Source organism: Bufo bufo, chromosome 1 (assembly GCF_905171765.1).
Source record: "Bufo bufo chromosome 1, aBufBuf1.1, whole genome shotgun sequence".
Taxonomy (NCBI): domain Eukaryota; kingdom Metazoa; phylum Chordata; class Amphibia; order Anura; family Bufonidae; genus Bufo; species Bufo bufo.
The window spans coordinates 469560766-469587687 of NC_053389.1; the positions used below are offsets into that span (position 1 = coordinate 469560766).

Consider the following 26922-nt stretch of genomic DNA (forward strand, 5'->3'; position numbering starts at 1 on the left):
TTTTTCCAGTTACAAAGCAAGGGTTAACAGCCAAACAAAACTCATTATTTATGGCCCTGATTCTGTAGTTTACAGAAACACCCCATATGTGGTCGTAAACCGCTGTACGGGCACACGGCAGGGTGCAGAAGGAAAGGAATGCCATACGGTTTTTGGAAGGCAGATTTTGCTGGACTGGTTTTTTTGACACCATGTCCCATTTGAAGCCCCCCTGATGCACCCCTAGAGTAGAAACTCCAAAAAAGTGACCCCATTTTAGAAACTACGGGATAGGGTGGCAGTTTTGTTGGTACTAGTTTAGGGTACATATGATTTTTGGTTGCTCTATATTACACTTTTTTGTGCGGCAAGGTAACAAGAAATAGATTTTTTGGCACGTTTTTTTTTTTGTTATTTACAACATTCATCTGACAGGTTAGATCATGTGGTAATTTTATAGAGCAGGTTGTCACGGACGCGGCGATACCTAATATGTATACAATTTTTTTTATTTATGTAAGTTTTACACAATGATTTCATTTTTAAAACAAAAAAAATGTTTTAGTGTCTCCATAGTCTAAGAGCCATAGTTTTTTCAGTTTTTGGGCGATTATCTTAAGTAGGGTCTCATTTTTTGCGGGATGAGATGACGGTTTGAGTGGCACTATTTTGGGGTGCATATGACTTTTTGATCACTTGCTATTACACTTTTTGTGACGTAAGATGACAAAAAATAGCTTTTTTTACACCGTTTTTATTTTTATTTTTTTACGGTGGTCACCTGAGGGGTTAGGTCATGTGATATTTTTATAGAGCCGGTCGATACGGACGCGGCAATACCTAATATGTATACTTTTTATTTATTTATTTAAGTTTTACACAATGATTTCATTTTTGAAACCAAAAGAATCATGTTTTAGTGTTTCCATAGTCTAAGAGCCATAGTTTTTTCAGTTTTTGGGCGATTATCTTGGGTAGGGTATGATTTTTGCGGGATGAGATGACGGTTTGATTAGTACTATTTTGGCGTACATGCGACTTTTTTGATCACTTTTATTACCTTTTTTGGGAAGTAAGGTGGGCAAAATTTCAATTTCCTAATAGTTTTTATTTTTTTATTTTTATGGCGTTCACCGTGCGGGGAAAGTAACATGACCGTTTTATAGATCAGGTCGTTACGGACGCGGCGATACCAAACATGTGTAGGGAATTTTATTTTTTTCATTTTTAATCAGTGATAAATGTGTTTTTGGATTTTTACTTTTTTTTCACTTTTTTTCACATTTTTTTTGACCCAGACCCACTTGGTTCTTGAAGATCCAGTGGGTCTGATGTCTGTATAATACAGTACAGAACAATATATATTGTACAGTACTGTATTTTACTTACACTTTGTCTGAACAGATCTCTGCCTTTAGCACAGATCTGTTCAGCACCATGGACAGCAGGATGCCTGAGAGGCGTCCTGTTGCCATGGGAACCTTCCCCGTCTGCTCAGAACTTCGCAGACGGGGAAGGGTAAGGAGGGGATCTCTCGGGGGGCTGTCTGGGGGCTCTCTCCCTCTCCATCGGGGGGCTGCAAAGGCACAGCAGCCCCCCGATGGGAGAGGGAGGGAGCTCCCTCTTACTGTTAACTTTTTCCATACAGCGGTCTGTACGGACCGCTGTATGGAAAGGGTTAAACGGCTGACATCGCATCATCGATGTCAGCCGTTTATACCAGGGTGCCAGCAATGTGCTGGCACCCTGGTATACCCACTAGAGACCAACGATTATACAAAGGGAGGCGGGCGGGGGATCGCGATCCCGCCTGCCGCACCGCCCGCCTCCCGCACCGCCCCCACCGCCCACAACTCCCCCCCTGCACCACCCGCCGGCAAAAAATCATGCAGGGGTGCAGGGGAGGGTGTAAAATATATATTTTAGGGACACTAAAGCTTCTGATCCCCGCGGGCCCTGATCAGAAACTGCACAAAGCGCAGCAAACCGCAGGTCTGAATTGACCTGCGGTTTTCTGCGATCGCCGATGCGGGGGGGTCAAATGACCCCCCCCTGCATTGTTACGGGATGCCGGCTGAATGATTTCAGCCGAAATCCCGTTCCGATTAACCCCTCGGGCGCCGGAATACAGATTTCAAGTTATGACGTACTGGTACGTCATGGGTCCTTAAGGACTCGGGATCCATGCCGTACCGATACGTCCTAAGTCCTTAAGGGGTTAAGGCAAAGTTCCACTGTGAGGTTACTTTTTGAAATATATAGGGGGATGACAGTAGTAAAGTTATCTGCACTGTTCCTTTTAGGTTACATCTACACCAGTTTTTCCATTTTTCTAGGTAAAAAAAAAACTGCAGCACCATATCTGGCATCTGACTAGGATGGAGTCTGCTGGGTTCCTGTCAGGGAGTAGGTACAATAGAGGCTCCTAACAGGTCCTCTGACGCAGACGTGAACCTAGTCTTTGCCAATGAGCTGCCTGCAGCACTAATCCTGCCAGCAAAAGTGCCAAAACCTGAACAAATCCCATTAAAATCAATGAGGTCTGTTGGTGTCCATTAGGATCCATAACGCTGGTGTGGACACAGCAGAAAACAAAATTATCTTTAGATCTTTATACAGATACCCTGAAATAACAATGTTTAGGGATTTTGCAGTAGCGAGTTCAAAATGAGTCAATAAACTTACCTTTCAAGATATCTAAACATATCCTCCCCAGCTTGTCTACATTGGGGTGATAGATTTTGGTCATGAAGCGTACTTTAGGAGCCGCCATTGGGTACTCTTCAGGAAGGAATAATTCAAGTTTAAATGTCCCTCCTTCAAAGGGTGAATCTTGTGGCCCCGCAATTACAACATGGAAGTATCGTGCATTGCAGTCATCTGGCTCAGCTTTTATCCCAGGAACTGGCTCTGCCATTAAGCGCTGGGTCTCCTACAATACAGAACAAACTGATAAATATACAGAAGTATACCAAAAAGAGAAAACACAGGCAGAATGTTCAATGCAAGAGACAGCTAATAATGCAACTATATGTCCAATCAGATACTACCTGTCTCCATGTCCTATTACAGTGAATGGACATCATAAAGGGGGATCCCCTGCTTTAAGACCAAGAGTGGTGTCTCATGTTCTCACAGGCCAATCACTGTTACAGATGGCCACAAGGGCATTTTTTAGTCTCGGATAACCCCTTTAATATATGTCAGGAGGCCATTTGACTTAGAATAAGTGAAACCACTGAATCTCCACAAGAGCTCGGAGATATGGCCATGTCAGTGAACAGTTGCACAAACTTATAATAATGCCCTGATAACCTACAAAAGCTGTTTTGTGTTCTGCCAGTTGGGGTGGTTTTGTTTATGGCATGAATCGGGTGGCCTGCAGCACTATTCTTGATGCAAAAAATACACAGCTTGCGTGATCACCACTTCATTCAAATGGGAGAGCAGAGTCCCATCTGGGTCTAGCCCCAGCTCTGTGAAGCACCTGGGAGTAGCTCTGAACTTCCTGTCTGCCGATTCCACAAGGCATGTAAGGGAGCTATGCTCTACATCACCTAAAGATGGCTTGCTGAATGACCCCAACGTGTAGCAGTAAGCTGAGGCTTTGTTCTAGCTTTTTCTGTTTCTTTTGTCAGCTTGCCTGTGTAGATCTTGCTCATTGTCACTTGGTCTTTCCCTATCTGCTTCATCTGTTGCTTGCTGTCCCAAACTGCTTTAGGGGTCTTGATGCTGGTATGTTTCTGCCTTTTACATGTATTACTGTGTGTCTGTCAATCTAACAGTGTGACTGTATTGTTTTTCACTATGTATCACTCACTATTTTCCACCTCTCTCTCTGTATGTATTGTTCTGTCTTTCTAACAAACATCACATGACAGAGGACGCTCTCTCCACTGTGTGTTTCAAGAAAGAGAAGTAGACCTGGAAGTGGGGTGTATCAGTTAAAAACAGTCACTTCAGCAAATGATATGTATGAGGTTACTTTAAGTGCACCACATACACACCAATGCTACAGGAGTTGAAAAAAAAATTACATAACTGGAACACCCTTTTAAGGCTCAAAAGTACTTACCAAAAGCTTCAGTTGCACAGGAAAACTTCTAAAACAATAAAATAAAAATTCTAATACATGTACTGTTCAAATTCTCTTCTCTTGAAGCGGATATTTCCCAGTCTGGTTTTATGCATTTCATATTCCAAATGAGTTCTTACGGTTTGCATCAACTTTTGCATTTCTTTTACCTTTATTGCTGCTACCTTCTGCAAATGACTATGTCATGCAGCTATTTCTTATTACCTGTGATGTTATGTCCATGGGCGTGTCAGTGATAGGGGATTGTCTATGTAACTAGCTGTCAGGGAGGAGCTATAAACTAGCTAGGTGTTGTTAGGGACAGTGATGGGGAGGGTCTATGTAACTAGCTGGGTGGGAGGAGCTATAAACTAGCTAGGTGTTGTTAGGGACAGTGATGGGGAGGGTCTATGTAACTACCTGGGTGGGAGGGGCTATAAACTAGCTGGGTGTTAGGGGCAGTGATGGGGAGGGTCTATGTAACTACCTGGGTGGGAGGGGCTATAAACTAGCTGGGTGTTAGGGGCAGTGATGGGGAGGGTCTATGTAACTACCTGGGTGGGAGGGGCTATAAACTAGCTGGGTGTTAGGGGCAGTGATGGGGAGGGTCTATGTAACTACCTGGGTGGGAGGGGCTATAAACTAGCTGGGTGTTAGGGGCAGTGATGGGGAGGGTCTATGTAACTACCTGGGTGGGAGGGGCTATAAACTAGCTGGGTGTTAGGGGCAGTGATGGGGAGGGTCTATGTAACTACCTGGGTGGGAGGGGCTATAAACTAGCTGGGTGTTGTTAGGGACAGTGATGGGGAGGGTCTATGTAACTAGCTGGTGAGAGGGGCTATAAACTAGCTGGGTGTTGTTAGGGACAGTGATGGGGAGGGTCTATGTAACTAGCTGGTGGGAGGAGCTATAAACTAGCTGGGTGTTAGGGGAGTGTATGTAATTAGCTGGATGGGAGGAGCTATAAACTAGCTGGGCGTTGTTCGGGGCAGTGATGGGGAGTGTCTACATAACTAGCTGGCGGGAGGAGCTATAAACTAGCTGGGTGTTAGAAGCAGTATATCCAAAAAATAGGCAGCACTCCAAGTGTGGTAAAAAGGTGATGACCCGTTTATTCCCAGGCAACGTTTCAGCCCACTCAATGGGGCCTTTGTCAAGCAATGCAATAGTGTCACACATGGGTATATATACCCGAATGCTTAACCCATACGCATTACACTGAAGAATGTAAGGTATTAATCTTAGAATTTCTTAACATTGTGTTGAGATATAATTATTTTGCGTTTCAAGATGGCTACTATCTTCAATTGCGAGGAACTGCAATGGGTTCAAATATGGCGCCTACGTACGCCAACGTCTTCATGTCGTACCTTGAGGCAGACCATGTCTATGTGTCCCACCACTTCAGCCATGTGCTGAGGTGGTGGAGATACATAGATGATGTGTTTGTGGTCTGGGATGGCAGTGAGGATGATCATTTGGATTTCCATTGCTTCCTCAATACTATTGACCCTGAGATTAAGTTCACCCTTACTCATTCCATACAACAGGTCCAGTTTTTGGACACGATGGTTAGAGTTCAGGGTGAATCTCTTATCACGGATCTCTTTATTAAACCGACAGATTGCAATACATTGTTGCGTTTTGATAGTTGTCACCCACGTGCAATGATTAAGTCCCTCCCTAGGAGTCAATTCTTACACGTACAGCGGATCGTTAAGGACCCTGAAACGCGATCTCAGAGATTACAAGGTATGGCTAACAAATTCATACATAGAGGGTACCCCAGATGGTTGGCCCAGGCACATCTGGATAGATTAGAATCAGATATTCCATCGGAAAACAAAAAGATGGTAGTAGAGCGTGTACCTTTTATTTCTACACATACTGGACGTAGCTATCAAATAGCTGCGGCTATTAAAAAACACTGGCCCATTTTACGTAGAAACCTACATTATGTGAAGAAATTTCAGGCTCCCCCCTTATGTCATATAGGAGGTCCTCTAACTTGCGAGATAAGCTTGTCAAAATGGAAATGGTGTGTAAAGGTTTTTAAAAGTCAATCCTATATAGGCACAAAAAGGAAAGGATGTTTCCCATGCTTGAATTGTGTGAACTGCAGTTATATGCTTAATGGTGAAGGTTCACTCACATAATCCGTCATACACAACATGATATTCACTATTACCTGACATGTGATAGCTCTTTTGTAATCTATCTACTTCAGTGTCCTTGTAACCTATATTTAGGAGAGACTACTCTTGATTTAAAGACACGTCTGAATCAGCATAGGTACACCATTCGACAAAAAAAAGAAAGATTTACCTGTATCCAAACATTTTGCTGAAGCTGGGCATAGAGAGAAAGATCTTAAATTTAGGATCATTGACCATATTCTTCCTCTTAGTAGGAGGTGGAAATAGGGAAGAAGCAGAGAATTGGTATGGATATATTGTTTACATACGTTGAATCCACATGGGTTAAACACTGAGTTCAAATGGGGGTTATATGACAGTTAGATATGGCTCTCATTCTTATCTGGATTATCATCTTCTGTCCTGTCTGTTTATAGGATTATTTAATAGTGTCATTGATATACTTTATTCATGCATGGACATGTAACACTTTTAATTTTTTATTTTACATTTAGATGGATGTCCTTTGCCATATTTGTTCAGCGTACCAGAAGAGGTTCTCGAGGTCCGCATGGCCTGGCTGTACTATATTTCTTCATTTGTCGACTGAAGGGACATCAGTGGCTTCATTTGTTTTCTATTTGATTATCATTATGGTTTCTATTATGTATTTATAGGATCGTATGTGACTTGTGATTTTGTGACTGGTATGCACCTATGGGGGTGGTGTGATGTTTGCCATCAGGGACGGGACATTAGCGTGCCCTGTCACCTGTAGGCACATCAGCATGAGATAGGTGGCCCTCTCTTCCAAGTCGTTTTGGTCCTGTATATTCTTTGGTAGGTGGTGGGGATGGCGCATGTGCTGCCCCGCTTTGTGGGGGGGGGGGGGGGGCGACATGTATGTACCGCCTACATCCACCGTATATCTAATGTATCCTTACAAAATGACCCCACTGATGCAGCCGTTCGAGTATTATTGTATTTATTTACTTGTATCGCACAAGCTATGTGGTTACCTAGGTTACGTATACGCCCCTGTTGTGGATTGGCCGAGGCTTGGTCACATGGTCCGCCCCCCCTCTTCCTCCGATATGGGCGGAGGTATCCTCGTCAGTGCGCCCTAGGTCACGTGGACGTTGCTTGGGAGGAGCGCCTCTGAAGTCCGGGGAAGGTGGGACTGACGGTCTGACTTTGCGCTTGCGCGGTGAGCACAGGGGAATGCCGACTACATGCGGACACACTGAACCACCAATGGTACGCTGTTTTTGAGATATGTTTATAATTATAGGTCAGCTGTGAAAGATCAGCTAAGCCTTACCTTGTTTTAACCCTTCACTTGATCTATGCACCGGCACTTTATTATTACATATATGTATATAGATGGATGCACTATTATAATCATGGAGACCTCTTGTTTTATCTATGTATAATCATGTATTCACTGTAATATTCTAATATTTTAGATTGTATAACTATATGCTGTAACACCTTGATGCACTAAATGGTTAAATTGTTCACTAATATATCACATGACTTGATTTGGGTATATACTGTATTTTTCGCCTTATAAGACGCACCGGCCCATAAGACGCACCTAGGTTTTTGAGGAGGAAAATAAGAAAAAAAATATTTTTAACCAAAAAGGTGGGCTTTTGGTGGGTTTGAACTAATGGTGGTCTGTGCATGACACTATTATGGGGGATCTGTGGATGATGCACTGTTATGGGGTGGGGGGGATCTGTGGATGGCATTATGATGGTGGGGGGGAATCTGTGGATGGCATTATGATGGTGGGGGGGGATCTGTGGATGGCATTATGATGGTGGGGGGGGGGATCTGTGGATGGCATTATGATGGTGGGGGGGGATCTGTGGATGGCATTATGATGGTGGGGGGGGGATCTGTGGATGGCATTATGATGGTGGGGGGGGGATCTGTGGATGGTATTATGATGGTGGGGGGAGTCTGTGGATGGCATTATGATGGTGGGGGGGGGGGATCTGTGGATGGCATTATGATGGTGGGGGGGGATCTGTGGATGGCATTATGATGGTGGGGGGGGGATCTGTGGATGGCATTATGATGGTGGGAAGGGGATCTGTGGATGGCATTATGATGGTGGGGGGGTCTGTGGATGGTATTATGATGGTGGGGGGGGGGATCTGTGGATGGCATTATGATGGTGGGAAGGGGATCTGTGGATGGCATTATGATGATGGGGGGGATCTGTGGATGGCATTATGATGGTGGGGGGGGGGGGGGGGGATCTGTGGATGGCATTATGATGGTGGGGGGGATCTGTGGATGACACTGCTATATGTGTCATCCACAGATCCCCCCATAACAGTCCCATCCACAGATCCCCCCCCCCCATCATAATGCCATCAACAGATCCCCCCCCACCATCATAATGCCATCCACAGACCCCCCCCCCCCATCATTATCCCATCCATAGATCCCTAAGGAAGGGCTGTAGTAGGCGGGGAGAGCGGCGGGCAGTGCAGGCACTGTACTGTGGCCCGCCGCTCAGTATGTACTGTATTATACTAATATATTCATTCATAAAGTAGGCGGAGCAGGCACGTGACCTCAGTGAGTTACGGCCGCCTGCAGCCCGGCCTGCCTGCTAGCGCTTACTACAGGAGACGGAGTGTGACATGTACCGGTAAGTACGGTACATATGGGGAGCAGGGGGAGCGCAGTTTAGATATTATGATTAACACTACGTATAATACAGTACATACTGAGCGGCGCGAAGTACAGTGCCTGTACTTCCCGCCGCTCCCCCCGCCTACTACAGCCTCTCCTCCCTCCTCACTAATACATCGCAGACTGCGATGCTGCATCTTATGGGGCGAAAAATACGGTATACCCATGTGTGACACTATTGCATTGCTTGACAAAGGCCCCATTGAGTGGGCTGAAACGTTGCCTGGGAATAAACGGGTCATCACCTTTTTACCACACTGCCTATTTTTTGGATATACTGTACCAAGAGGAAAGGTTGCCTACCTTCCCTGAGGACTTGCACCCTAACTACATTTTTTTCACAGTGCTGCTGTTTTTTGTTTTTGGATGTTAGGAGCAGTGATGGGGAGGGTCTATGCAACTACCTGGGTGGGAGGAGCTATAAACTAGCTGGGTGTTGTTAGGGACAGTGATGGGGAGGGTCTATGTAACTACCTGGGTGGGAGGAGCTATAAAACTAGCTGGGTGTTGTTAGGGGCAGTGATGGGGAGGGTCTATGTAACTACCTGGGTGGGAGGAGCTATAAACTAGCTGGGTGTTAGGGGCAGTGATGGGGAGGGTCTATGTAACTAGCTGGTGGGAGGAGCTATAAACTAGCTGGGTGTTGTTAGGGACAGTGATGGGGAGGGTCTATGTAACTACCTGGGTGGGAGGAGCTATAAACTAGCTGGGTGTTGTTAGGGACAGTGATGGGGAGGGTCTATGTAACTACCTGGGTGGGAGGAGCTATAAACTAGCTGGGTGTTGTTAGGGACAGTGATGGGGAGGGTCTATGTAACTACCTGGGTGGGAGGGGCTATAAACTAGCTGGGTGTTAGGGGCAGTGATGGGGAGGGTCTATGTAACTACCTGGGTGGGAGGGGCTATAAACTAGCTGGGTGTTGTTAGGGGCAGTGATGGGGAGGGTCTATGTAACTAGCTGGTGAGAGGGGCTATAAACTAGCTGGGTGTTAGGGGCAGTGATAGGGGAGGGTCTATGTAACTAGCTGGTGAGAGGGGCTATAAACTAGCTGGGTGTTGTTAGGGGCAGTGATAGGGGAGGGTCTATGTAACTAGCTGGTGAGAGGGGCTATAAAACTAGCTGGGTGTTGTTAGGGGCAGTGATAGGGGAGGGTCTATGTAACTAGCTGGTGAGAGGGGCTATAAACTAGCTGGGCATTGTTAGAGGCGGTGGTGGAGATGTGCCAGAGAAAGAAGTGCATCATGGGATTGGTTGGATACCGCAACAGAAAGTGCTACATATAGGATCTACATATAGGATCAGAGTGATTGGTTTAGGGCTCATGCACACAACCTCCCCATTATATACTAAAACACTTCAGGTACAACCATATAAGACTGAAATGCTGCAAATCTGTGAGTGGCAACTCCACAGAATTTTTACAGTACCAGCAAAGTGGACGATATTGTCAATTCATGTCGTGGCTCTACTGCACATTTTACCCCGTTGAAAGCAGTTTTACAGCAAAATGTGTATTAAAAAAGCGGATTTTTCCACGAATCTCTGCAGCAGATTTTTCAGGTGCAAATTACGGCCATGTGGACACAGCCTTAGGGCTCATTCAGACGGCCGTATGCTATGCGCAAAATGCAGATCCGTTTTTTTTTGCGGATTAGATGCTGACCCACTTCTATGGGGCCCTTTTCTATTCCACGGTTCTGCAAAACGAATAAAACATGTCTTATACTGGTCTGTGAAAATCAGGACATGGCCCTATTGAAGTCTATGGGTCCGCAAAAATACTGAATGCTATCCTTTTTTTGCGGATCCGCAAAAAAACGGATAGCATTCAGTATTTTTGCGGACAGCATACGGCCGTCTGAATGAGCCCTTAAAGAGATTTGTACTCAAATGTGGGCAATCACTACAGGCACGATAAAAGATCATGTATGGTAAATGCCGTACATCATTGGCGAGACACTTCTACTTATCAGAAAGCACGTCAGACATTCAAGAGCCAACAGAGAAGGGGAAACTTTCCGAATGAAAAATTTGGCTTGCTTCCTAGACTTCATAGGTGACCTCAATGTGCAAGATAATGCAGACTAAGCCCATACTATGCTCCTATCGCAAACTCTTTAAACCCTAGCAAGAGTGGCACGCTAAATGAAGGGAAGGGTCCTCTCCGATACCAATATCTCTTCATTCTACAAGTGCCATCTGGTTCTCTATGCATGCTCTGGCTATTTATATAGAAGGTGGGGAAGTAGTAGTAATAGTTAATAGAAAATAAAATAACTGACAGTACACGACTGTGCCATATACTACACCTACTGCTCTATATAACTCACTTGTAAGGAATTCTCATCACTAACATAAAGTAGAAAAACCATACTTAAATTTCAACCGTGAAATGGTATCCTCATCAGTTATCATCAGTTTTTTTGCCCCTTAAAGAGGACCTTTCACCGATTTTTACACTATGAACTATCTATACAGACATGTAGAGCGGCGCCTGGGGATCTCACTGCACTTACTATTATCCCCGGGCGCCGCTCCGTTCTCCAGTTATGCCCTCCGGTATCTCTGCTCACTAAGTTATAGTAGGCGGAGATTCCAGTCACTAAGTTATGGTAGGCGGAGTCTGCCCTTGTTCTGCTCTAGCGCTGGCCAATCGCAAGGCAGAGCTCACAGCCTGGGAGGTTCTTTTCTCCCAGGCTGTGAGCTCTGCAATGCGATTGGCCAGCGCTACAGAAGAACAAGGGCAGACTCCGCCTACCATAACTTAGGGAAGGGAGATACCAGAGGGCATAGCAGGAGAATAGAGCGGCGCCTGGGGATAATAGTAAGTGCAGTGAGATCCCCGGGCGCCGCTCTACCATGTCTGTATAGTTAGTTCATAGTGTAATAATCGGTGAAAGGTCCTCTTTAAGTAATCCCGAGTAGAGTCTGGAGACAATTTAAGCTTTTACTCCACGTTTACAGTCCTGGAATTGTGGACTAAATACAGTCCACATGCAATATAGCTAGTCATTTTTCTGTCCACATGGTCGAAGCGGTGAAGTATGTTTTCTAATATCCCTACTCAGGCTACTTTCACAAATGTGTTTTGGTTTCAGGTTTTAAGATCCAGCGGAGGATCTCAACACCTGACCAAAACAGCTCCATTTTGATTTAACACATCAGTATGCATCCGGTTCCATTAGGATGTGGTTGTGTGAAATCGAACAAACCGGATCCATCACTAAATACATTGAAAGTAAATGGGCGACAAATCTGGTTTTTAAGGATCCGCCATTGACTTACATTTTTTTTAGTTACTGGCACAAAACTGCAGCTCGCAACGGAAGGCATCCTAGACTGATCTCTTTCTGTTCAGAATGCATGGATCTCAAAACCAGAATGCCAAAACACATACACTCACTAAAGAATTATTAGGAACACCTGTTCTATTTCTCATTAATGCAATTATCTAGTCAACCAATCACATGGCAGTTGCTTCAATGCATTTAGGGGTGTGGTCCTGGTCAAGACAATCTCCTGAACTCCAAACTGAATGTCAGAATGGGAAAGAAAGGTGATTTAAGCAATCTTGAGCGTGGCACGGTTGTTGGTGCCAGACGGGCCGGTCTGAGTATTTCACAATCTGCTCAGTTACTGGGATTTTCACGCACAACCATTTCTAGGGTTTACAAAGAATGGTGTGAAAAGGGAAAAACATCCAGTATGCGGCAGTCCTGTGGGCAAATATGCCTTGTGGATGCTAGAGGTCAGAGGAGAATGGGCCGACTGATTCAAGCTGATAGAAGAGCAACGTTGACTGAAATAACCATCGTTACAACCGAGGTATGCAGCAAAGCATTTGTGAAGCCACAACACGCACAACCTTGAGGCGGATGGGCTACAACAGCCGAAGACCCCACCGGGTACCACTCATCTCCACTACAAATAGGAAAAAGAGGGCTACAATTTGCACGAGTTCACCAAAATTGGACTGTTGAAGACTGGAAAAATGTTGCCTGGTCTGATGAGTCTCGATTTCTGTTGAGACATTCAAATGGTAGAGTCCGAATTTGGCGTAAACAGAATGAGAACATGTACCCATCCTCTGATGGCTACTTCCAGCAGGATAATGCACCATGTCACAAAGCTCGAATCATCTCAAATTGGTTTTTTTGAACATGACAATGAGTTCACTGTACTAAAATGGCCCCCACAGTCACCAGATCTCAACCCAATAGAGCATCTTTGGGATGTGGTGGAACGGGAGCTTCGTGCCCTGGATGTGCATCCCTCAATCTGCATCAACTGCAAGATGCTATCCTATCAATATGGGCCAACATTTCTAAAGAATGCTATCAGCACCTTGCTGAATCAATGCCACGTAGGGCGCTTCCTGTTCCGGCCCGGCGGTCATGTGACTGCCGTGACCGGAGTGTGCTGTACAGCCTCTCTAGGGGTGCATTTGTCCTGTAACTGGGGCTACTATGTCAGCCCCAGTTACAGGAAAAATCAACAGTGCTAAAAAAAAAAAAGTGAAGCAAATGTCCCCCAGAGGTCTTGTATGACTTTATGGGGACGAAAAAGTGAAAAATAAAAAAAAATAAAAAAGTTTCACATGTAAAAAAAAAAAAAAGTCCCCAAGTAAGGAATGAAAAAAAAAAGTTAAAAATAAAAAAAGTATACATATTAGGTATTGCCGCGTCCTTAAAAACCACCTCTATAAAAATATCACATGACCTAACCCCTCAGGTGAACACCGTAAAAAAAAAAAAAAACTGTGTCAAAACAAGCAATTTTTGTCACCTTGCATCACAAAAGGTGCAAACACCAAGTGATCAAAAACGCGTATGTCCCACAAAATAGTACCAATAAAACAGTCACCTCATCCCGCAAAAAATGAGCCCCTACATAGAAAATCTCTCAAAAATAAAAAAAACTATAGCTCTTAGAACATGGAGACACTAAAACATCATTTTTTTGGTTTCAAAAATGCTATTATTGTGTAAAACTTTAATAAATGAGAAAAAGTATACATATTAGGTATCGCCACGTCCGTAACAATCTGCTCTATAAAAATGTCACTTGACTGAACCCTCAGGTGAACGCTGTAAAAATAAATAAATAGAAACTGTGCTAAAACAACCAATTTTTTGGTCACCTTGCCCCATAAAGTGTTATAATGAATGATCAAAAATCATATGTACCAAAAATAGTACTAATAAAACTGGCACCTTATCCCCTCTAGTTTCCAAAATGGGGTCACTTCTTGGGAGTTTCTACTGTAAGGGTGCATCAGGGGCTCAAATGGGACATGGCATCTAAAAACCATGTGGAGTTCCTTTTCTTCTGCGCCCTGCCGTGTGCCCATACAGCAGTTTATGACCACATGTGGGGTGTTTCATTAACCGCAGAATCTGGGTAATAAATATTGAGTTTTGTTTGGCTGTAACCCTCAATGTGTTAAAGAAAAAATTGATTAAAATGGAAAATCTGCCAAAAAGTGAAATTGAAAAATTTGATCTCCATTTTCCTTTAATTCTTGTGGAACGCCTAAAGGGTTAACAAAGTTTGTAAAATCGGTTTTGAATACCTTGAGGGGTGTAGTTTCTACAATGGGGTCATTTATGGGGGTATCCACTATGTAGGCCCCACAAAGTGACTTCAGACCTGAACTGGTCCTTAAAAGTGGGTTTTGGCAATTTTCTTAAAAATTTGAAGAATTGCTTCTAAACTTCTAAGCCTTCTAACGTCCTAAAAAAATAAAATGACATTTCCAAAATGATGCCAACATAAAGTAGACATATGGTGAATGTTAAACAATAAATATTTTATGAGGTATCACTTTCTGTTTTATAAGCAGAGAAATTGAAATTTTTCAAATTTTTGGGTAAATTTGGGATTTTTTCATAAATAAAGGTGAAATATTTTGACTCAAATTTATGACTATCATGAAGTACAATGTGTCACGAGAAAACAATCTCTGAATGACTTGGATAAATAAAGGCGTTCCAAAGTTATTACCACATAAAGTGAGATATGTCAATTTTGCAAAATTTGGCCTGGTCAGGAAGGGGGCAAATGGCCCAGATGACAGGTGGTTAAGGCAGTTCTGAAGGCAAAAGGGGGTTCAACAACGTATTAGTATGGTGTTCCTAATAATTCTTTAGGTGAGTGTATATGAGAGTAGCCTTACTTAGGCTACTTTGACACTAGCGTTCGGAGCGGGTCCGTCTGATGTTTCATCAGACGGATCCGCTCCTATAATGCAGACGTTTGTATCCGTTCAGAACGGATCCGTCTGCATTATAACTTAGAAAAATTTCTAAGTGTGAAAGTAGCCTGAACGGATCCGTCCAGACTTTACATTGAAAGTCAATGGGGGACGGATACGTTTGAAGATTGAGCCATATAGTGTCATCTTCAAACGGATCCGTCCCCATTGACTTACATTGTAAGTCTGGACGGAATCCGCTTGCCTCCGCACGGCCAGGTGGACACCCGAACGCTGCAAGCAGCGTTCAGGTGTCCGCTCGCTGAGCGGAGGGCTGAACGCTGGCAGACTGATGCATTCTCAGCGGATCCGCGTCCACTGAGAATGCATTAGGGCTGGACGGTTGCGTTCGGGGCCGCTTGTGAGCCCCTTCAAACGGAAGCTCACGAGCGGGACACCGAACGCAGGTGTGAAAGTAGCCTAACGGGCACCGTAGACGTGCTTTTCACTTAAGAAAATCTGAAAGTACAGCAGCCCAACTTGACAGTACCTAAAAGTGTCCTAGAACATGGGAGGACAAGTTACCGTACATACTGTCCTTTAGGAGCCAGCTGGACTACTGTGAGAGCAGTTTTATATTCTTCTTAGTAGCCAGTAGTAAATTTTTGTCCCAACACGCCTCAGGGTATACAGTTTCTTCTTGTGAAGAGGCCAAAACAGGCACAGGAAGTCTTAAAGGCCAAGCAATGGGGACAAAAACAGCTGTTTCCCTTTTCGTGAAGGCTCTGGGTTTGGCTTATATCCTTAAGGTCCTTTTACAGAGTTCTGTTTCAGGCCTAAATGAGCACTGATTTACGATTTAACAAGTCAAACAAAACTCTTTTAAAAGACCTTACACCTCTACAATGTATAAGGCATTGCATGACATTGCAATTTGTTACCTTTTGTATCGCATTTTTATCTACTTATTTGAAAAACTCAAATAAAAAAATTTAATCTGAAAAGACCTTACACATGGGCTGATGCAAACAGTATAGGGGTTGGTAGTGTGACGTGCCATTGTTCCGTATTTTCGTCCACAAACAACGGATCCACAACATACAGATGCCTTCAGTGTGCACTACACTTTTTCTCACTCCCATCAATAGGCCAAATGGATAAGAATAAAACATGTTCTATCATTTGCAAAAGGGTCACACGGATCCCCAACAAATAAGGATGTGAGTATTGCCCCACAGAAATGAATAGGTCAGGGTGCTAGCCGCAAAATTTGCAGATAGCACACGGATGAAAAAAAAACATTTGTGTGCATGACAAAAGCAGTATGCCTACGAATATCACCAACTACTAGGGATCGACCGATTATCAGTTTTACCGATATTATCGGCCAATATTCAGGATTTTGAACGTTATCAGTATCGGCATCTATTTTGCCGATTATACCGATAATGTATGGAAAACAAGGATCGCTGTTCCCTCAGCAGCACAGGGGAGAAGGAAGAGGAGGGGCTGTGGCCACTGCGCCACCAATGAACATACCCTCTCTCATTCATTCATATACAGGAGGTGGCAGCTGGCTGCAGAATCACATAGCCGGCTCGCGACCTCTATGACAAGTAGCTGCGATCTGCGGTAGTTAACCCCTCAGGTGCCGCACCTCAGGGGTTAACTGTCACGGATCGCAGCTACCGCTCATAGGTCGGGAGCCGGCTATGCGATTCTGCAGCCAGCTCCCGCCTCCTGTATATGAATTAATGAGAGACTTATCTCCATTGGGGGCGCAGTGCGCCCCCCCAACCCCAGTATTAATCATTGGTGGCGCAGTGCACCCCCCCCCCCCAACCACAGTATTAATCATTGGTGGCAGTGGCCACAGGGTCCCCTCTCCTCTCCTCCTCAGTGGAAGTTCCGATCAGAGCCCCAGCAGTGTAAGCCTGAAGCCCTGGCTGCCATAGTCAGCTCCCTGCTGCTGTGTGCACTATGCACAGAGCAGCAGGGACAGTGTGAGGTCCTATTCACCCTGATAGAGATCTATCAGGGTGAATAGGACAAGGGTTCTAGTCCCTAAGGGGGCTGTTAGTTAAAAAAAAAAAAAAAAAAAAAAAAACACACCAAAATATTAAATTATAAATGAAAAGAAAGATTTACAAAAAAAAAAAAAAATACACGTTAACAATAAACATATTCATTTCAGCAGATTAGTGTAGGAATTTTATTTATTTTTTTCAAAATGAAAATTCACAGAATATTGGTATAAATTATCGGCTATTGGCCTGAAAGTTCACAGATTATCGGTATCAGCCCTAAAAAATCAATATCGGTCGAATCCCTACCAACTACTCAGGCCAAGCTGACACTTGAAATTTCACATGGTTTTTCACACGTTCCCCCCCCCCCCCCCCCCCACACTGGAAAAACAACAGCATCCATAAGTGACCTAACACAAGAACATGGTACATACTACCCATGCTTCTGTGTGCACAGGAACCTGGCTTAACACTTGTGATTTCTGTTCTTTATCATTGGCCCATGGCTGCAGTGGCTGAGCCGCTTAGACAATGCCAGTGTGCATGCTCAATTCTCAAGGCAGCTGCAAGGTCGAGACACTGAATGCATGACTATGACTAGTTTCTACTGCACAGACGTGGAGCTTGTGCAGTAGAGTACAAAAAGGGAGCTGGCAGGACAGGGTTTGCAAATGGTGTCATTTTTTATGAATTCATCTATAGGGGCCAGCGCTGCCAGGAGAAGGATGGGGGGGGGGGGGGGTTCACACACATTATGGAGGAAATGCCCACCCTCATTTACACTCTCCCCCCTTAGGAAAGTTATTCTGGGTCTTGTAGGAAAGACCTGCAGCAACATGGGAAGGCATTTTGACACAAGCAGCAGCCATTTTAATGAATATAGTACAGAAAAGGCAGACCAGTACTGGTCTAGAGATATATTTAGAGAAAAAAAATGGAGTGCTTCTTTAACCTAGTTTTAATAAATCTTTTAAAAGTATTCAAGAAAGTGCTGGGCATTGAAAGAGGCCTTAGTTGAGTTGCAGTCCTGTAAAAAGAGACAGATGTATTCTTCACCTTCTGACCTACCTGACATTGGCGCCTAGCTGCAGCCACTGCTTCTTGATCACTTCCACCAGGCACGCAGTGAAAGCAGATTAGATGGACGGCTGGCACTCTGCTCTGAGCTCACGGCTCTTGGCCTATTCTTTGAAGCCAATCCTGTCCGCCTAATGTAATAATTGGGTCTGACTGCAACAACTTATAAAAACCTGCACTTTTCACCCCTGGTGATTAGACAGCAACTCCCTAATCCTAGGTCACAATGTCCCTAGAATAAAATAAAAAAGAAAATCCGTGTTTTGAGCCTGCGTATAAAGACCGTTCCAGCTGCTTCTATGCCTTCATGGTTTCTGTAACACTAACAGGGCTTCCTCACTGGTATGCAAACACGGCAAAGCAGGTCTATCAGCACGCCAACCTACTGGATACAGAAAACATAAAGCCCGTGTACACAACAACCATGGGGGTGGGGGTTATACGGGGTAGTCCGTTTTTCTGGAGGAAACATTGCTGTTAGGCTACTTTCACACTAGCGGCAAGCTGTGGGCGGTGTGAACAGCCTGTCGGATCCGTGCTGCTGCTAGTGCAAGCGTTCCCCCGGACTACCACTCTGGCCCCATTTGACTTGGCCGGAATAAAACTACGACAAAGAAATTTATGTTGCCAACATTGCTGTACTTTTAAGGGCACACGCACATGAACATATTTTTTTTCCACGAGGGTTTCATTTGTTATCCGGCCCTGTGTGCGGAACAATTCACTTCAATGGGGCCACAAAAACGGAAATGACTCCTTGTGCATTCCTTTTCCGTATTCCGCATGTCCATTCCGGAAAAAAATAAGCCATGTCCTATTATTGTCTGCATTACGGACAAGGATAGGACTGTTCTATTAGGTGCCAGCTGTTCCTTTCTGCAAAATACGGAATGCACGCGGCCGGTATCTGTGCTTTGCGGATCTGCCAAAACACCCAACGGTCGTGCGCATGAGCCCTAACTATGTCTACAGAGGTTTGTTCAGTTTTAATACCATCTACCTACTGAAGTCGTTCAAAATTTTAGTCAGAATTGTAAAATGTATCTAAGGCCAGGGTCGAACAGTGATGTGTCGTGTGACAGCAAGTTATAGAAAAGATGCGCAACAAAACAAACATGTGCGACTTGTCAACAATTTGCTGTGACGTGACTATTTTAGAGCTGGGATTTCTCTATAAAAACTCCGCCATGTCACTGAAAAGTCGCAAGGCAAGTTCACATGCTGTACTCAACTTACATTAAAATCATTGGAGTAAGGGCTCATTCAGACGGCCGTAGGCTGTCCACAAAAAAAAAATGCAGATCCGTTTTTTTTTGCAGATTAGATGCTATCCTATTCATTTCATTCACTTCTATGGGGCCCTTTTCTTCCATTGCACGGCTCAGCAAAAAAAAACCTGTCCTATACTTGTCAGTGAAAATCAGGACATGGCCCTATTGAAGTCTATGGATCAGCAAAAAAACGGAATGCAATCCTTTTTTTGTGGACATGCGGAACTGTCCGCAAAAAACGGATCCGCATTTTTGCGAACAGATACGGCCGTCTGAATGAGCCCTAAAAGTTGAGTAACACTTGCGACCCACGAAACAAAATCAATCGGGTCTGGATTTTATGCGACACTGTTGTGCATTGGCAATAATTATATCCAAATGCAGGCCCGTATGGGCTCGGCCTACATCCTGGCCAAGCAGTAGCCAGAGAACAGCGCAATGGCTCTAATTTCCTGCGCAAATAGTTAATAAATGTCTCCCACAGTGGATAAGACACAATCTTGGAGAAACGTGCCAGAAAAAACAGGGAGAAAATACACAGTCTACAATATGCTGTCCATAGTAACCAGAGTGGAGCTTTCATTTTTCCACAGCAGATAAAGAAATGAAAGCTGAGCTCTGGCTGGTTGCTATGGACAACAAGGCGTGATTTTCTTCTAGTCAGTTTTGATAAATGAGGCCCTTATGTATCCATAATATGGACTCCATGTGGTACTTTTAAGAGCCAGGCTTCAAAAGGGAGAAAATCTATGTAAGAGCATATTTCTCCCACAAATTCTGAGGGAAAATGTCCATGTAATGTCAAAACAAAACGTTGTATTTAGGATGTGAGACATGGATCCTCAATACGACCGCGTGCCAGAGGACTCTCTGTTGTGTAGGTCAGGCAAAAGACCCGTATGAGCAAAGATCATCCTGGTTTACCAAGGGTCAGTGAAAGTGAACTGGACCCCCTGAAATGGCATGCACTATTGAGGCTTGGTGATCAGGTATTCGTCATTTAATAGTCACACAACTGTGCATGAACTCGGTGGTCCAGATGATTATAAGAAGCTTTGTAATATATCCAGAGAAACATGCCTCTTTCTAGCCCCCCCCCCCCCCTCTAAACAGGGCCCATTTGCACAGGCAATGATCAGGAAGGAACCATTCATTCCCAATCATGGCATGATCGTGAGCAGAGGTGAGAGCGGCATTTGCATGCCTTAGTCACCCCTCTGTATAGGGACGAGCAAACGCTACTACAATCGGTCCTCAGCATTACATCCCCGTTTACACATGACAATGTGCTGCCGACAAAGATTTTGTGTCTCGTATGGACATAGGATAACCCAACGAATTAGCTTGTTCGTCTGGTGAGTCACTTGGGGCAATTATCGGGAATGAGCATTCGTACCCGATAATTGTCCTGATTCTTAGCCCACGTAAAAGGCCCCTGACATTCTGTGCAAGATAAATCTAGAGAGGCGAAATGGACTGTCAGCTCACTAAGGCCTTTTTCAGTCGAGCGCGTCCAGTGCGGAAATCACGCTCCATGTGCGAGCGTGATTCCATATTATGGACAGTGCTCGTTTCACAGGAGCCCTCGGCATTAGGCCTCATGCACACGACCGTTTTTTTTGCGGTCCGCCAAAACAGATTTCCGTTGTTCCGTGACCGTTTTTTCTTCCGTGGGTCTTCCTTGATTTTTGGAGGATCCACGGACATGAAAAATGAAAAAAAAAAATCTAAGTCAAGTTTGCCATTGAAATGATAGGAAAAAACGGACAGGATCACGGACGCGGATGACATTCTTGTGTGCATCCGTGATTTTTTCACGGACCCATTGACTTGAATGGGTCGCAAACCGTTGACGGGAAAAAATAGGACAGGTCATATTTTTTTCACGGCAGGAAACACGGATCACGGAATGCGGCTGCCAAACGGTGCATTTTCCGATTTTTCCACGGACCCATTGAAAGTCAATGGGTCCGCGAAAAAAACGGAAAACGGAACACGGACGCGGATGCACACAACGGTCGTGTGCATGAGGCCTTAGACTGATTTATAATACGGTGTCTCTGCATGATCTTACTACTACAGAATTATACTGACAGAATGCTGTCACTATAATGCAGTAGATACAGGCCATGCAGAGACACACAGCATTATAAATCAGTCTAATGCCAAGGGCTCCTGTGAACGAGCACTGTCCATAATGGGGAATCACGCTCATCTGAAACAGGCCTAAAGGCTCAGATCCCATAGAAGCTGATGGAGCTGCTACAGGGAGAAAGCAGCATTTTCTCTGGTAAAATGTATTCCAAAGTTTCTTCTATTCATCTTTACTAGATGAGCGAATCTGGTTCATCCCACTGTGGATAAACCGGATTCATTCATCTGCATCACTGATATTTATTATTATCCCAACCTCCAATATATGCATTAAAATGTATGGCCTCCGGTGAGGCTCTTTAAAGATTTGCCGTTACTAAAGTATTTCATAACAAATCCGAACCTGGATTTAATGATTGTGGAGTGTGCCCCTAATCCAGGTTCAGATACATGAATAAATGTATTTCAGAATGTAACACTAATGACAATAAAGGCGCATGCGCAAGACTAATGAAGTCTCTGTTAGGCTACATGCACACGACCGTTCAGGTTTTTTGCGGTCCGCAAACCGCGGATGCGCAAAAAACGGAAGCCGCCCGTGTGCATTCCGCAATTTGTGGAACGGAACGCCCATTGTAGAAATGCCTACTTCTTGTCCGCAAAACGGACAAGAATAGGACATGCTTTATTTTTTTGCAGGGCCACGGAACGGAGCAAAGGACACGGACAGCACACGGAGTGCTGTCCGATCTTTTGCGGCCCCATTGAAGTGAGAGGGGCCGCACCCGAGGAGCAATAAACTGCGGCTCGGATGCGGACCCGAACTACGGTCGTGTGCATGAGGCCTAACAGTGACCATCTTTAAAGAGCATCATCAGAGGCAGTACATTTTAACGCATATATGGAGATAGGGAATGGGATAATAATGAATTTCACTTAGGGATCGACCGATATTGATTTTTTAGGGCCGATACCGATAATTTTGTGAACTTTCAGGCCGATAGCGATAATTTATACCGATATTCTGGGAATTTTCATTTTTGAGAAAAAAAAAATAATTCTACACAAATCTGCTGAAAAATTAATATGTTTATTGTTAATGTGTATTTTTTTTGTTTATTGTTAATGTGTATTTTTTTTTTATAAATCTTTTTTATTATACTTAATATTTTTGTGTTTTTTTTTTACTAACTTTTAACCCCCTTAGGGACTAGAACCTTTGTCCTATTCACCCTGATAGATCTCTATCAGGGTGAATAGGTTCTCACACTGTCCCTGCTGCTCTGTGCATAGTGCACACAGCAGCATGGAGCTGAACATGGCAGCCAGGGCTTCAATAGCATCCTGGCTGCCTGGTAACTGATCGGAGCCCCAGGCTTACACAGCTGGGGCTCCGATCGGAGGAGCAGGGGAGAGGGGATCCTGTGGCCACTGCCACCAATGATTAATACTGGGTGGGGGGGGGGGGGGGCGCACTGCGCCACCAATGTTTTTACTAATGGCCGGGATTGGGATGGGGGTGGGGGGCGCACTGCGCCACCAATGATTAATACTGGGGGGCTTGGGGGGGCACACTGCGCCACCAATGAAGATAAGTCTATCGATCATTCATATACAGGAGGCGGGAGCTGGCTGCAGAATCACATAGCCGGCTCCCGACCTCTATCAGCGGTAGCTGCGATCCGCGGCACCTGAGGAGTTAACTACGCGGACCGCAGCTATGCTCATAGAGGTCGGGAGCCGGCTATGTGATTCTGCAGCCAGCTCCCGCCTCCTGTATATATGAATGAATGGCTTATCTTCATTGGTGGCGCAGCGGCCCCAGCCCCTCCCCTCCTCTTGTCTCCTCTCCTGCTATTGGCGGGCCAGCGGCAGCACAGGGGGAGGAGACACTGCTTCCTTCTCCCCTGTGCTGCGGAGGGAACACAGAGAGCGCTGTCAGCAGCGGTTCTGTGTTCCCCATACGTTATCGGTATATCGGCAAAATTGATGCCGATACCGATAACGTTCAAAATCCTCAATATCGGCCAAACCGATAATCGGTCGATCCCTAATTTCACTGATGCTGCAATCGGGTTTGTCCACAGCAGGATGGACCCGACTCACCCATCACTAATCTGTACTACTGATTTATGCAGTCTGTAGAAAGGACAGTGACGTGCCAATATATGGATAATTCTACTCTGCTACTGGGGCCATTCCTAGAAGTTGGAATCTTATAGATTCTTACATTTTTTTATCCCCCTTCTTTCCCCACTAATTTCATGCTGTGATCTTCCACCATGCCCTGCTTTTCTGGAGATCCGGTGACGTACTGGGCTCTCCATGGGTAAAGCTAGGTGGAGGCTTCAGCGTAGCAGTGAGCCCGGTGACATCACTGACACTGATGGGCGGCTTTACCGCTGCCCTAGCCTGTAAAGCGGCTAGGGCAGCGCTAAAGCCAGGACCATTAGTGCCGGTGACGTCACCAGGAACACTTCTAGGCGAAATCCTCCGCCTAGAAGTGTAAGGACTCATTCACATGACACGTATAAACGCATCCGCATCTGTTCCGCAATTTTGGGGAAGAAGTGTGGGCCTATTCAAAGATGTGGACAGCACACCGTGGGCTGTCCGCATTCGTAGCTTCCGTTCCACGGCCCCCGCCAAAAAATATAAAGGATGTCCTATTCTTGTCCACAATTCCAAGAATAGTAGTGTTGAGCGAACTTGTGTTTTAAGTTCTGCGTCCAAAGTTCGGGTTATCGAAGAATCCCATTATGGATTCCACTACCACGGAGATAACAGAATTTAGAATCCATAACGGGATTCTTTGATAACCCGACGCCGAACTTAAAAATCAAGTTCGCCAACACTAAAAAATAGGCAATTTTCAAGGATAGCAGCAGCCATGTGTGGTCCACTAGTGCGGAACGCACACGGGCCGGGATCCGTGTTTTGCGGATCCGCAGAATACTACGGTCGTGTGCCTGGGGGAGGAACGGGATATGTCCAGGCTCAGCTCTGAACCCGGACAACCCCTATAATAGTCTGCATGGATGTTGGCATACATGTAGTACCCTTTCACATTTTGGTCCTAGGTGGTCATATTGGTTATAGAAATTAGATCGACTCTCCAGGATGGCCTTTATTGGGACTCTTCTCGTACGTTTTGTGACTACTTTTTCTCACTGGTGGGTTTTCAGCTGGCCCCAACCCCTATCTGTAATACAGCCCAGGCACAGCTATGGGCCCACACTGTACCGCTGAGTGGGATTCAGCCAGTCATGTCTCCCTGGCCTCCCAGTAATACATGCAGGGGCTCTCTACTCTGGCTTCTTGGGGGGGGCAGACATTAATCTTGGGGCTCCCCTCGTATGACGTCCATACAATCTAACAGGGAATATGGAAAGGGGGGCGTTACAAGACGTCCCTTTAAGATCACAGTGGAAACAGGAGACAATCACGCCATCCTCCATCTATACATAAGGGTCCATTCACACGTCCGCAACCGTTTCCCCAATTTTGTGAATGGGCGCAGACCCCATTCATTTTCAACGGTTGCCGCAAATAAGATGGGGACAGTACACTGTGTGCTGTCCGCATCCACGCTTTCCGTCCCGCAAATTATTTTTTTTTTAACATGTCCTATTCTTGTCGGCAGCCACGGACAAGAAAAGGCATTTCTATCAATCATGCCGGCCACGTGCGGTCAGCAAAATGCAGAACGCACATGGCCGGTGCCCGTTGTTTTGCGGATCCGCAATTTGCGGACTGCAAAACAGTTGCGGACGTGTGAAAGAAACCCTATACGTGACGATCTATAAGAATGAAGGATTCAGAGGGGCAGGGACATGGTGGGATATAACTGTGCACACCTCTATACTTTCTGTCATCAGTGACGCTAAGTCCCTGTTCACACAGGCAGCACGCTTTTTTCCCTGTTATCAGCCAGCTGCCTCATTGGCTTAGGACAGTTCGCCGCCACAGCCTATGTGAGAGCCATACAGGCTGCACAGCCTGGCACAGACCCCGCGCGATGCGCACCAGCAGTGGCTGACTGGAGGGCGGGCTGCCACTGGCGGCTGTGGGTGTGGCCCTCACAGACCATTCACTGAGGACGAAGTGAAAATGTAACCGGTCACAGACTAACTAACAGATGCTGTTACAGCAGGGGATGCCCGGGGAGATAGCGTCTGAAATCGCAAGCCATTCATGCACTGACTCTAGGGCGACATAGACCAGGCCGCTCACCCACCCGGCGGCTGCCATTTTGGAGAGGAACTGAGGGCGGACACTCCGGGCTTCCTCCCTTCACAGGGGTTGGTTGGCCCCGACTAAAATGCGGATGGTCGAACTCGGTATTACCTTAACGATTCCTACGGGGTAACCCGGTCATCCTGTCTATAGTGAGTGCACCCTCGACTCTCTCTGCGTGCCGCCGGATCCTCCTGTCACGCACAAGTGAAAACGCGACGTCCGTTTCCGACAACGTCATGACGGCGCTAGAAGGCTCATGGGAAATGTAGTTTCGGGAGCTCCGTGCTGCCTAGTTACTGATGATGTAATAATGATGAGGGCTGAGCAGGTTAGAATTCGGGCTTGTCTTATTTAATGGGGGTTTTCCTACAGGACTGCATCTTTACTTATAAGGGTCAGTATGTTTTAGTAAACGTTTGATATGTCTAGAGACATAAAATGTTTTGATCAGTGGGGGTCTGAGCGCTGAGACCCCCACGATGAGATGGTCCCATAGACCTCTATTGAGCCTATCTCCTGGAGGGAGGAGAGAACCTATGTATCTGATCAGTGATCAGTGGGGGGTCTCAGCCAGGGTTGCCAACCAGAATTTTTCTTTTTTCTGGACAACTTATCCCAAAATCACGGACAGACAAAAAAATTACAGATAAATTTGAAAACCTTAATCCATTGATAAAGATTCTAAGTAATACATGTCTATAGCACAATGTACTGATAGCACTTCATACCAGCATTTACTATGAGCTGTAAAATGATGATAATGACCACAAAAATAGTATAATCAAGTACCACCAAAAATCATGGACACATCAATTTATTTTCATAGACACAGGAAAAAAGTTGCCTATTTTTACGGACTGTCCAGAAATTTCTAGACAGTTGGCATCCCTGGTCTCAACGCTCAGACCCCCACCCAATCAAAACTTTGGATAAGTCTCTATGACATCAAATTTCCCTGTTGCTTATACAGAGATGTCAACCTGGGAGAGCCCTTCATATGTAATACTAGTGCAGCAGGTGGCTGTAAAAAAGGGACTGGCCTTCTTGAGTGTTTTACATAATAGGGCACGGGTAATCTATTTAAAGGGATTCTGTCATGAGATTTTAGCCCTATAAGCT

General features: G+C 45.2%; 1 protein-coding gene across 1 annotated transcript in view; it reads right to left on the reverse strand.

Annotated features, from left to right (window-relative positions):
• UBE2N (ubiquitin conjugating enzyme E2 N) overlaps positions 1–26031 on the reverse strand; it is a 42662-nt gene extending 16631 nt beyond the window's left edge. The window contains exons 1-2 of the mRNA XM_040408845.1: positions 25912–26031; positions 2665–2911 (exon numbers count right to left, since the gene is read on the reverse strand). Coding sequence (XP_040264779.1) covers positions 2665–2896 — 232 coding nt within the window. The 5' untranslated portion in view covers positions 2897–2911; positions 25912–26031. The remainder of the gene's footprint in view (positions 1–2664; positions 2912–25911) is intronic.
• Positions 26032–26922: the final 891 nt, after the last annotated feature.